General features: G+C 40.6%; 1 protein-coding gene across 1 annotated transcript in view; it reads left to right on the plus strand.

Moving 5' to 3' along the window:
- The first annotated feature begins 151 nt into the window (after positions 1-151).
- LOC124262157 (glycerate kinase-like) overlaps positions 152-14,048 on the plus strand; it is a 29,220-nt gene continuing 15,323 nt past the window's right edge. The window contains exons 1-3 of the mRNA XM_046696619.1: positions 152-252; positions 7,292-7,777; positions 9,549-9,700. Of these exons, the coding sequence (XP_046552575.1) occupies positions 239-252; positions 7,292-7,777; positions 9,549-9,700 (652 nt within the window). The 5' untranslated portion in view covers positions 152-238. The remainder of the gene's footprint in view (positions 253-7,291; positions 7,778-9,548; positions 9,701-14,048) is intronic.

Below are 14,048 nucleotides of genomic sequence, written 5' to 3' on the forward strand. Positions count from 1 at the left end.
CGGAGTTATCATTTTTCCCATTCGACACACACTCAACAGTAGGATAGTTTCTCGGATAAATGGTCTCACGGAAACACCCGAAGTGAACAGTATTTGCAACTCCTTTATCCATTCACATTGTACTAACATAATGGTTGAATGGAGTATCAGCGATAACTTCCGAGTTGCAGACGACGAATATGTCCGTGTTGACAATCTCAGTGGTGTTCTTCTCACGTTTGAAGACATCCTGATCACAATGACCGCCTGCTTGTAAGTCAACCTTTACCTATTGTTTACCCGGTTTGTGTAATTTTACAATATAGTTTGAGTTCCAAAGCAAGTGTAGGCAAAGGAAAGGGCAAACTTGACAATGACATTGAAAATTACGAAAACATAGCGTTTCATTTATGCTTTATGTTTTAGGCAAGATTACACTTTAAATGGTTTGAGAAAATTGTCTTCGGCGTCTAAGTGAAATAGGTCAAGTCGTAATTCGACGCATGCTTTAGAGATTGGACGCCTCACCTTGAGGCTTGACATCGTCATTGTGGACATCGTTGGTCTTCTTAATAGACGAATGATTGCCATCCGTTCGTCTGTCGCCCCAATGTGTTCGGTGTACCTATTCATTGATTAGGGTGCACTTATTCATTGAGATATTTTGGGATTGAATGTGTGTGTGTGCTTGCGTGCGTTCGGCGTGGGGTGTGGGGTCTGACTGTTTGTCTCATATTTTGCTGATAAGTTTTGGGGGAAAAGGAAGACAATTTCTCTCCAAAATTATCTCATTTAAGACAAAACTGCCCCAATAAATACATTTTAATGGGTTATTGTACGGCTTAGTATTGATATTGTTCAATGACAAGTTTCAGTGCCTGTTATACAATATAACTAACTAACCGTGATCGAATTGACATATATAGTCAGACTCACTGCGCAGATCAATGCTTATAAAGTCAATCACTGCATTGTCTGGTCTGGTATTTACAGACCACCATCATAAAGTTTGAACAATGCTGGATGCAGCATTAAACCTGATGAAGGGGCAAGGAATAGCCCAGAAATGTTGTGACATGCAATAAAGGAGTTGTCATCCATAATATTTGTCTTTCACTTTAGCATTAAACAACAAAACCAAACAAACATACAAGGAATTATCTGTCACATTTTACCACTCTGGTCTGAATAGTTACGTGTTCTCTCAGACCCTGTATTTCCTGGTCCTGACGTCAAGGCATTCACTGTACAGCAGTCAAATCTACTGATGATAACAGTATTAACAGTAACAATGGCCCACAGTTGCCAAGTGCATGAGGGGTTTAGAGCAGTGACTGTATCATGCTTCCCACATGGGGGTTGCTGCTAGGACTAGCTTTCAATATAGATTATACACACTGATAAGCCGTAACTAAATATTGATTAATTATCGATAAATATCGGAGAAGTAACTGAGCAAAATTGCCAAAATAGTTAGAAAGAAATCAGTATATTTCATGTCACCTGTGAGTGGTGACATATTTATTAAGGCTGTTACAATCTAATAGAATCACCAAAATACAAACTAATAGAATCACCACTTTGTACATTTTGTGATGTTGGAATAGAATCAATCATTCATTTATTATATGAATGCAAACATGTAAAAAAGCTGTGGCAAGATCTACTAGAATGAATTGAAAATGAAACAGAAATTAAACGCAGAAACAATTTATTCTGGTTTCAAAGGGAGAAGAAATGATGTACTGAATGTCATTTTCATATTAACTAAAGAATACATATATTCTAGAAAGGTAGCAAACATTGTCCCTTCTCACTGGTTTGAAACCAAAATTGAATTACTATTACCAATTACACAAATTTAATGCATACTCTCACTGCAAATACGACACTTTTGTTACAGTTTGGTTGTCTTAATCTATTTACATAGATAATGACTTTGTAATTTGACTTGCTATATAATACAACAAATATGCTGACTTGTTAAATGTGCATGAAATGCTGTACCCAGATCAAAAAGAAATATAGCGATAAAAAAAAAATTCACTCGCATATTCGGTGAATGCAATCATAGACCTTCATGAATTCAATTCGTTATTCGTGGTCACCGGAACCGAATATTAATGAATATTTATGAAGTTTTTAGGGAGTATGTTTTACTTGAACCCTTATGTCCTTTTTCAAGGTTAGATATGCAAGAATGGAATATGTACTAGCCTTGCAGTAGCGTTAGTCATGTTAGTTTGCCAAGGCCACATATGGTAGTCGACTATAACTATTGCATACCAAATTAGAGAGTCATGAGATCACTGGTTTTTGCTGTGACAAATTAACACTGTCAACATGGGCGTTCCATATTGTGCATCAATAACTTAACTACAATATTGTATTTGTGAATAATTATTCACATTCGTTACCCAACATTCGTGATACATATCAAATTTGCCACATAGAGTATTCATTGCAGCCTTAATATTTATGCATGGATAACTAACAAACAACTTCCTGAACGTAATTTAGAAGCAGACCATAAATTAAGACCGAACTTTGTGTATTGTGTGCTTAAATTAAAACTATATTTCATCACCCAAAATTTTGTACAATGTTTTCGATACCACAACTTTCATATCGGTAATTGTTAATAATTCTTCTCATCAATGATATGTCCGATTATCAATCTTATTAGGCTGCTGTAGCTGCTGCACAGCTTAAAGTTCACTGGCGCCTACATTGTTAAATCAGATAAACTCACCATCCCGACATTCCGTTGTGGCATTTCCAGTGTTTTCATGATAATTCAGGGCCCAATTTGAGTAGTTAGGGACAGTTCAAAATTTATGGCTGGTGTGTGTATGTGTGTTAATGATGTTTATGGAGAAGCATGTACAATGTGAATGACCCCACCAGTACATGACTAAACTGAAACTCTCTGTGAGTGATTCCAGCTTTGCTCTTATGTATCTTACTCTTGCACACAGAATTCTATTAATTTGAACCTATTAATTCCTCATAATGAAGGGGGGGCAGTGGGGTAGCCTAATGGTTAAAGTGTCGGGTTGCCAGCTGAAGGGCCCAGGTTCGATTCCCCTCATGCAATGTGTGAGTCCCATTTCTGGTGTCCCCTGCCGTGATATTGGTGGAATATTGCTAAAAGCGGCACAAAACTTTACTCACTCACTCATAATGAAGGTTAGCTGACAGAATCATGTGGGTGTAAACTTTTAAATAAAAATAGAGGCAGTAAAATATGAAAGATATGCGAGTTCTTTGGCAGATCAGATATCAGCTTTCTAAGATGATTTTGCTTTATTTCTTTAACACCTTTGTTTCACTACCACAAAGGAGGTTTCTTAAATAATAAGTAGTGAGTGTCAGATCAGATCACATTTATTTGATCTGCCCACCATTGTGGCAACAGAAACCATATACATTACCCAAGTTTAATTGATGGATGATGTGGATTATCTCCCTTACATTATCTTGTTAGAGTAAGGTTTACAGAGTGATCTCCCTTCTCTCAATACTTCAATACTACAGTTCCACCTCATATACATGCAGAATGTATTATTACATGTACTTAAACAATACTGTAATGTTTTCCAATATATTCAGGACATACTGAAGTGACACTGGTTTTCCCCAAAACTGGTACAAGTAAAGTTACAATGTATCTGATACAGAATACCTGAACAATTTACACAATAACCATTTAGCACTGCATCATAATAACCTCTAGGATATATATATTTTCATGCTAATATTTTGATTGTCACAATAATAAACTATCAATGTCACGCAGATACACTCACTATGCAAAACCTTCCAACAGTTACATGTTTCACCTGATCAAGGAGCAAGCATACACACCAAAACATTGTGTTATTCACAATGAAGAAGTTGACATTAGAGCTGGGATGGGTCCAGATTTTCTACCCGGGTACCCCACCCCCTATTACCCTACACTACCCGGATACTCGTTATCTTAATTCCTGACAATATATTCTTCAGCTCGGAGGCTAAAATTTCGAGTTTTTAAATATTTTAATCATGCATTATATCCGAAACAGGTGACTGTAAAGTATATCTAAATCTTCCAAGACAATACAACCTTTTAATAATGAAAGAATAACATATTACATTGTTAAATCTATTAGTCACATGATCATAATGGATCTGGGTATTGAGATGGGTACCCGGGTCCAACTCATTACCCACCCGTCCCGGGTATCCGGGTAATCCGTCCCAGCCCTAGTTGACATCCATAAATCTTGCTTTTTTTGTTACTGCCCCTGTGAATTTCTGGCTTAAAATTGGTCTTCAGCAACCCATGCTTGCTTTAAGATACGACTAATGTGATCGGGTGGTCAGGCTCGCTGACTAGGTTGGCACATGTCATCGTATCCCAGTTACGAAAAACGATGCTCAAACTGTTGATCATTGGATTGTTTGGTTCAGACTCGATTATTTAGAGATAACCACTCCAATATAGCTAGGCTATTGCTCAGTGGTGTGTTAAACGACAAACAGACAGACAGACAGAAACAAACAGGCATTACTGGGGGAATGTGTCTGGTGTTTGATGTGAATAATTACCTGATATAATAACTTTAGGCCAGACCAATATTATTTCTTGTTTTACTGAGCGGTCTAGGCGTCTGACTTTGTGTGCTGGTGATTAGGTGCCTGACTCTGAGGGTGTGGGTTCGAATCCTGGATTGGACTCCACCCCAAAAAGTACTAGAATCTGTACTTTACTAAGAAAGTGTAATCCCAAATATAACATATGTTACGTTTGTGCTTGTGTGTGAAATACTGTAGCCATACAGGATAATTGTCATCACTTATATACTGGCCACATAAAGAAACCGTGCACACAGAAAATATAAATATAGGCACACAGCACACAGCACACAGACCATTCCCCAGGCCTTCAATGCCCATTTGGTAGCCTCTATGTGTCTTTGATGCACTGCAGTGCTTCACGCACACGGTGGTCATGCCCGTTATTGACTTTGTGACTTCGTCGTGTGACCCCCTACTCGATTTTGAACTTCTGACGTCATCGTTACGGATATTGTTCATGTTCTTTTGACATTTTCTTGTGGTCCGATACTTCAGCTTATAAAGTGTCTACATCATTTCGTCTTTGCTGTGTTGTATTCCAATTCTGAAGGCATTTTCTGTGTGCACAGTTTCTTTATGTGGCTAGTATATATTCAATATGACACTTATTATAGTCACTGGTTATTGTCGTGATAAATTAACACTGTCAGCATGGTTAAACTAATGTAAAAAATGTGTATATTTTTTTGTTTCTCTGAATATAATTGAAAAATCCATCAGTTGCTGACTTGTCAGTGTATTCGTTAATAAATATTCATAATCATTTCTCTATATTCATTACATGTATTCAACTCGTAGTGTATTCATTGCAGCCTTACACAACTCATATATCCATCAACATTCATCCGAGCACCCTGTTGTGTGTTACTGTGTATATGATTCGTTGACATTATACTGAGAATCTAGAACCTCAATCCTCATTGGCTGACAGAAAGTTCAGATCATCTCTTATAGAAGTATCATACTGGAGTAAAACATCTGATTTTAATAACATTGAACTTTGAGATTTGCAAGACCAGCTGAACTGTCACTGCATACATGGCAACGTAGGTAGATAATGCATCTGTAGGAGATGAAGAAATAGGAAACAGGGTTTTACCTTAACCAACAAAACTGAGGGTCCAAAATACATCCAGTTACTATTTTCAAGGATCTTTTTCCTGGAATTATGAGGGTTCTGTGAAGTACTGTATATTACCATAGATAAGACAATCTCATAGATAAGCCAATATTTAAAGTGTGTGTTTGATGAAAGAGTAACCCATAGATAAGCCGACCCTTTCTACAAACTATTCTTTGGTCCTCAAAATTTGGCTTATCTTCAGTCATATACGGTAATGAAAAGGTCTGATTGGCAGTGTTCACGAATGGTGTTTAAAAGTAACAGGAGATTGGATCCTGTATGTTTCAGATGTCTGTCTGACCCACTGAAAATTCACAGGAACCAAATTAGTATAAAAATTAAACACACATTTCAGATTAAACCTTTCTTATAATTGGCATTGAAATTATTAACAAACGTAAAATTTATAAACGGCAAACAAGTGTCACATGTCACATATAACAACTTCAGTCAAAGTCATTGTGAACTATATTTGGACACTGGGGACGGCGGGTGGTAGACTTCCAGCGGACCGTCGGCAAATCTGCCAGATTTGTCTGAGGGGTCTGACGCTATTCGTTTGATGGAGTTAATGACTACTTGATCACATAACCTTTATTTTTTTGTCAAGAATTAGATACAGTGACCAAAAGGATGCAATATTTTTACTGTTTAGATACTATACATTTAATCATACTGGATGCACATTTCTGTGTTGTGTAATACCCTGATGAACTTTATTTTATATGTTTTTCCACCTTATCCAACAACCTACTGGCTGGAAAATAGAAATCTGTATACCACAAGTATGGCAAAACAGCACATCATTGACATGTGCACTGTTAAAAGTAGAACCTATTTCATATGTCTACACAACGGAGAGGCTCAACAGACTATGTGGAAATTAGGTCATTTTAGATATCAAAGTAGATTTTTCCCTTTCTTATTACTCGTATTCATGTAATATGTTGTATGTATTTCAGTTGTTATGTTAAAACTGAGTATTTCTACTACTTATCAAAGGAAAACTAACGTGACTTGAAAAGTTTTGAATTATATTTCGTGGCCTCAATGTCAGTTGTATTAATGTGTCTTGAGTCTGATAAGGTGTCATGTTAGAAGGTTACGATAGCTTGGTTGGACATATTTACTTTAAAACTAGGTTAGGTCACATTTCCACATAGACCTGTACACAGCAGGCAAGGGTTGAGCAGTCATCATATGCTTCACAAGGTTTGTGATATAGGTTTGTAATTTATATGAATATGTATCGATGGTATTAGGTACAGGTCTAATTTATGTGAATGTTAGTATGTGGTCTGTGTTAAACATATGATCATGTACATACTCTGAATAATTCATTTATCAAACAGGCTGTGATGTTTTCATGTTCTGAGACAAAGAGTGTTACAGGGGCGGATACAGCTTTTTGAGAAAGGTGGGGTGCACACTATTGAGAAAAGGAGGGGTGCACACTTCATTTTTACCCGAGTTTCAATGGTCATTTAACAAACTTTCAGCAGTGAGGGGGGACCTGCACACCCCCTCTGGATCCGCCTATGTGTTAACAAATTGTTTCTGTTTCAGTTCGGGATGTGCATTACCTTCAGTAAGGTTGCTTACTAGAAAGACATTAAGCCAAACCATTGTGTCCCAAGTACGTAACATTGTCCCCCTGTCAAGAACAAGATCAGTTTTGAAGCCAAAGATTTCCCTCAGGACTAGAACTGTTTCTTCAACACTTGTCGGAAATTTTTATCAGACAGGAATTGTGCAAGCTGATAAGAGAGACTCAATGGAAGGGGATGCGAGACAAATATTCCAGGCTGCTGTGGAGTCGGTGATGCCGAGACCGATGCTGGAGAGGGAAGTGACGTACAAGAAGGAGACAAGGACTCTGTGTGTGGGAGGCAAGGAGTATCAGCTGCAGCATAATGTGTTCGTGGTTGGTTTTGGTAAAGCGGTCAGCGGTATGGCACGAGTCGTGGAGGACATGCTGGGGGAACACATTGTGAGGGGCATCATAAGCATTCCAGTTGGGGCGACGGAGCAGTTACAGAAGTTAAATAAAAAGTAAGTGGAAACATATTTTAGTAAAAGGTTTTCAGGTCTGCTGATCCTTAATTTCTCATATGTGGAATAAAAGAAGACTATTTGTTGCTCAAGCAAAGTCTGTTAAAGTATGCCGCTGAACAAAAATAAGAGTGTCACAGGTCCAAATTTTGATATGTTACCTTTCCTGAAGTGTCCGGATTTGTTTTGCTTGAATGGTAGTCAAACTTGCCATGTATTTTTCTGGACACTTGTATAGGAATAGTGAGTTTTAGTTTTATGCTGCTTTTAGCAATATTCCATTATGGGCAGGTTACACCAGAAATGGGCTTCACACATTGTACCCATGTGGGGAATCGAACCCGGGTCCTAAGCGTGACGAGCGAATGCTTTAAGCATGAGACTACCCCACTGCCCATGTATAAAAAAATAAGCCAACAACCAAAACCACTACTAGTATTGCAAGTCATGTTCCTGTATTGTGATTCATACTGCAGTACAATGGGAGTTAATATGTTTATCATTAAAGCCAATGAGTGACACTGTTTTTACCAGCAGATCCTAGCTTCCACACATGGCAGCCCTGAAAATATAATGTTACAGTTCTGATTACACAATCTTGAAATTTGGTTAGATAGGTATTCTTTGTTCTTTTTTATACACTTTATAGTATAATTAATAGTATGGAAAGTATGCCATTTTGTTAAACATTTACGAAGGGTAACATCAGCTGTGAAAGGAAGTTTTGTGTAGATCTAACTAACACAATGGAGATTATCACAAAATGTCTTTTAATTTTTTTACCTAGTATACCCGTTTCCTTAAAGGAATTTGTTATACATGTCGTTTGAAAAGCATATTGTGGTACACAAGCAATACTGTGCAGTGCTAATAATGACCATAACAAGAGTATCTACCGTAAATCATGTGCCAACATGGCATCAGTGCTATGGCCTTAAGTTTAATCATAATATAACATTCATACAGTTTTGTTGTATCACTGTTATATATTTTTGGTATTTATGTACATACCGAATAATTGTGACTCTTAGAACAGAGGTTAATGTATAAATTTTAAGATGCCAAACATTCTGCTGGAATACCATTACCCTTGCATCAAATCTCATTAAAATCTAATGTCAGATCACAGTGAAAGATGTGATTGTAATGTTCAGATTTCTTATGTCATCTTGCTAACTTAACATGACATAATAGTAGGTTGGTGACACTAATGGGACAAGATGTACATAGGCAGAGTTCATTCTGGGCCACACCCTTGCATCATTCACGCACTAATATTTAACATGGCACACTGTCCAGGGACGAGCATCTCACATCGGCACATCCATAAATGTAAATCTGAAACACAAGCAAGCAAAACTTAAGAAAGTAGATCTTGGAATAAACCAGAAATATGCCTTAATTGAAAGTTATAAAAAAGTGAGCGAACTCATACAAGTAATCAGAATTGTATGGCTGACAAGTCACAGCAATATAACATGACCCATAATATTTTTTAAAATGACCAATATAACTGAGGGCTGGTGGGCCATGGTTCCACTTTTAGGAATGGCCGGAATGAACACTGGATAATGATATGAGAATCCCCCTACTTTTTTATTTATAGAAACTGCTATACACAGCAAACATGTCATACTTATCATGCTTACTTAAGATAAAAAGTTAAAATCATCAATAAATGACACAAGTAAGATCAGTAAATGATTGTTTGTCATTTTAACTTGAAATATAAATGTTGCCCCCTAAAGGGATATTTGGTTACTCTGCCCAGTGACATGTTGTTGGAGGCGAGCAGTAAGATCATGGTGTATGAGGGAGCCCAGAATAACCTCCCAGATGAGGACTCTCTCAAGGCTGCTAAAGAAATCCACAAACTGGTGTCAAATCTGGGAGAGGATGACATCCTCATTGTGCTTGTGTCTGGTGAGTTAACTATTTAACCATTGTCAGTACATGGATTATAATTGAATCATCCCAGCCCACTGGTAGGGAACTTGGTTACAGTGAGAGTGGAGTCTTTGTGATTTTTGCGACGGAAACTTTGCGATTTGTGACACTGAGTAGTATATACAATGATAGTCTCTCAACTATGGCTTGGCTGCGATGGGCTCGGCGGCCCACGCTTCTGACCTTGGTATCGTGTTTATCCAGCAGGTGTGACACGACACCCATGAACTCCGGCGGGGTCAACTTGGAGCTCTGCTGGCCACGTTAGTGGACTGCGCTTGTATATACGCTCCATGGCTTGAGCCACCTGATTCGAATCTTTCGCTGTTAAGGGCTCCGCTTCCTTATACCCGGCTGGCCACATCCACGATAGTCAGGGCATACTTGTAGGTTTTGCGCCTCACCCTGTCGTGGGGTAGGAACTGTAGGTCTGCCTGGTGAACGCTATTGGGTATGTTAATACCAAACTTCCTTCTAGGCACGTAGCGTGGTGGTGGTAAATAGATCTGCCACAGGGCTTGTTTTTCAAGCCACGCTTTGGCCTTCGTTTTGGGTACTACTCAGCCATTTTAGCCAGCTTATGTACAGCGCTAAGCTCCTTTCCAGTACCCACGTGGGCTGTAGTAAATAGCCTCAAACTTTCTCTGATTCCGTGAAATGTCACCCTGACAGGGTATGGTATTTACATATACACCTATGTTCTTGGTTCAATTTTCTCATGCCCGATGCGGCGTGCGTGTTTATCCCATCAATAGCTATCCAACGTTTAGGTGTCCATCGGCGACAGGGACGTCTTGTTTATCGTCAGTCCGTATATCCTATGCCCATCACTTCTAAGTGTGTTCATTTTATTTATAGAAACTGCTATACACAGCAAACATGTCATACTTATCATGCTTACTTAAGATAAAAAGTTAAAATCATCAATAAATGACACAAGTAAGATCAGTAAATGATTGTTTGTCATTTTAACTTGAAATATAAATGTTGCCCCCTAAAGGGATATTTGGTTACTCTGCCCAGTGACATGTTGTTGGAGGCGAAAGCAGTAAGATCATGGTGTATGAGGGAGCCCAGAATAACCTCCCAGATGAGGACTCTCTCAAGGCTGCTAAAGAAATCCACAAACTGGTGTCAAATCTTGGAGAGGATGACATCCTCATTGTGCTTGTGTCTGGTGAGTTAACTATTTAACCATTGTCAGTACATGGATTATAATTGAATCATCCCAGCCCACTGGTAGGGAACTTGGTTACAGTGAGAGTGGAGTCTTTGTGATTTTTGCGACGGAAACTTTGCGATTTGTGACACTGAGTAGTATATACAATGATAGTCCTGGACCAAGTCCAACAAAAGCCTCTGCAAAGCCTTATTTCACAAATAAGGCTTTGGTCGGACCCTTAGCTCTTGCTACCATTGCATCTACTACTTTTGAGCCCCCGTTAATTTCCCGCCCACACGTGGCACTACTGTGCCGCTATGCCACGTTGGTAGGGGGTAACATTGTGCCGTACGGTATGATCAATAATTCTTCTCTAACAAACCCTCTCCCTGGCCCATCTCTCAAGTAGTACAAGTTCGGCTCGTCGGCTTTCATGTCCACTTTATCTATGTTGTAAGTTTTGACTGACCATATTGGGTCAGTGGCTCGCTCACGGCTATCACCCTCGTGTTCCCCCGGCTGGTAGAGGTACCTCACTAGGGCCCTATCTGGTATCTGTTTCTCTTTCCCACGCAATGGTGCAGCCGACTCTGCCACTATTGATTTTAGTTTAATGGCATCTACCGGCTTCTTACCAGTGAGACGGGTGATTTCATGGTTTATGGCAAACACCACCTGAGGTAGCCGCGCGGTGCATTCGGTGTTGGGGTTATTTAGACTCATTTCCTGAGCGTACTGATGCCCGAATAAGCGCTCAGCCAAAGTCCTATTGAATCTCTCAACTATGGCTTGGCTGCGATGGGCTCCGCCGTACACGCTCTGACCTTGGTATCGCGGTTTATCCAGCAGGTGTGACACGACACCCATGAACTCCCGCGGGGTCAACTTGGAGCTCTGCTGGCCACGTTAGTGGACTGCGCTTGTATATACGCTCCATGGCTTGAGCCACCTGATTCGAATCTTTCGCTGTTAAGGGCTCCGCTTCCTTATACCGGCTGGCCACATCCACGATAGTCAGGGCATACTTGTAGGTTTTGGCGCTCACCCCTGTCGCGGGTAGGAACTGTAGGTCTGCCTGGTGAACGCTATTGGGTATGTTAATACCAAACTTCCTTCTAGGCACGTAGCGTGGTGGTGGTAAATAGATCTGCCACAGGGCTTGTTTTTCAAGCCACGCTTTGGCCTCGTTTGGGGGTACTCGCGCCATTTTAGCCAGCTTATGTACAGCGCTAGCTCCTTTCCAGTACCCACGTGGGCTGTAGTAAATAGCCTCAAACTTTCTCTGATTCCGTGAAATGTCACCCTGACAGGGTATGGTATTTACATATACACCTATGTTCTTGGTTCAATTTTCTCATGCCCGTACGCGTACGTGTTTATCCCATCAATAGCTATCCAACGCTTAGTGTCCATCGGCCATGGGGACGCCTTTGTTTATCGTCAGTCCGTATATCCTATGCCCATCACTTCTAAGTGTGTTCATTTTATGTCTAAAGGTACGGGTCTTGAACAGGGCTTCCTTTGAATCTGGCGTGTTTGATGTGTTGTTTCACCACGCACTTCTTAACACCCTTCGCTTCTTCCGAATCTCACCATTGTCGGCCTTCAGGATGGAGTACATCTTAGGCCTCAAGCCTATGTACTTTCGGCTATGGGCGTGCCTGCACACTCGTCCTTCATCTTACCTAGGACCTTTTTATTTACCGCTGTGTATGGCATGGTCCTTGGGGTAGTCACTGGTGTCATACAAATCGGCGCTTCTTTCATGTCCTCATACACGTCCTCCGGTTCAATCTCCATCAGCAGGGAATCCGTGTCAGTGTACAGCACTTCACACCTGTCGCCGCATACTGTTTCTTAAGCTCGTTGTAGTAAAAGTCGCATTACATCAGGTGTTTGGATAAATTGAGGATGCTCATCCCCACGTAAACAGGCCGGTTGAATTTTATGTGGCTTTTCTTCATGTGTAGGGCAACCAGGTTGTCGGTGAATATCTTGCTACGGTTGAATGCCAGACTGGCTTTCAGTCTCCTGAGCTTGTCTTCCTCATTCGACCGAACCAGCTTCACAGTCACGCGTTTCCTGAGGTTCTCCATAGTCTTGCCGAACACCGAGTTGTTCATGAGCTTGTAGAGGTTTTTCTCAAAGTCACTGGTGGCAAGGTTTCGGAGGTCTGTGTTCATTCTGATGTAAGGCTCCATCCATGGGCTCTGGTTGAACACGAGCACCCTGTGTATTTTGGTCAGCCTCATACCCAATCGACAGGTACAGCTGTAGGTTGCGATAGTGAACGATGTACTTGGTCTTATTCATTAAGTTGGGCACGAAGTTTTTCAACGCTCTGCCACCCGCCCACCTAACAAGTTATGTTGGTACTCAGACATCCAGTCTGGGTTAACCCTCATAACGCTCGGGGCCAGGGGTAGCTGTTGTGTGATGTGTGTAATGCCTTGGGGTATTCCAAGTCCACCTCGAGGATATAACCTTTGTTCGAATCTGGTGCCATGCTCATAACATCGACCTCGTGTGATTCCCATTCGAATCCCCCTGTGGGTAGATACTGGCTCATGGCCCAACCGTACAGGTTGTTGGCATCGAGGTAGAGAATGTGATTGGTTGGTTTGCTTGGGTCGTAGCCCTTCACCTATTGATTATTTGCTTTAGCGTATCGTTTGGTTGCCATGGAAATCCCACCTTGCAAGCCTTTCTCAATGAATAGGTGCATGTCGTAATCTGTGAGCAATTCCAACTTAACTTCGGTCTTTTTAAGCAAGGCATCCCACGACAGACCTGGGCTGGTGTAATACCATGCGGGGTCGAGTTTATACTGCTTGAAAATGTCCGCCTAAACGTCTCAAACACGTCCGCTAACAGCAGTACATCTGTCCTCAAGTACAGGTCGTGGTAGTCACCCAGATTCTTACAACCCAGTTTATTCCATACATTAATAGCGTCTGAGTAATCGTCTTGGGATATTGCCGAGTCGGTCAGGTTGCTGTAAAATTCTCTGATGGGGGGTAGTCTGGTCTCGGCGAAATTGGCCCAGCCATCCATGTACTCATAGGGGTACACACCCTTCCTCATCAGCAGGGGTCTAGTCTCGGCGTCGGTGTATCGATCGGTGATGGGGAAGGTATCGTTAGCCTTGACCAGACTGTCAAG

Source organism: Haliotis rubra, unplaced genomic scaffold (assembly GCF_003918875.1).
Source record: "Haliotis rubra isolate DU_JTF1 unplaced genomic scaffold, ASM391887v1 Scf824, whole genome shotgun sequence".
Classification (NCBI taxonomy): domain Eukaryota; kingdom Metazoa; phylum Mollusca; class Gastropoda; order Lepetellida; family Haliotidae; genus Haliotis; species Haliotis rubra.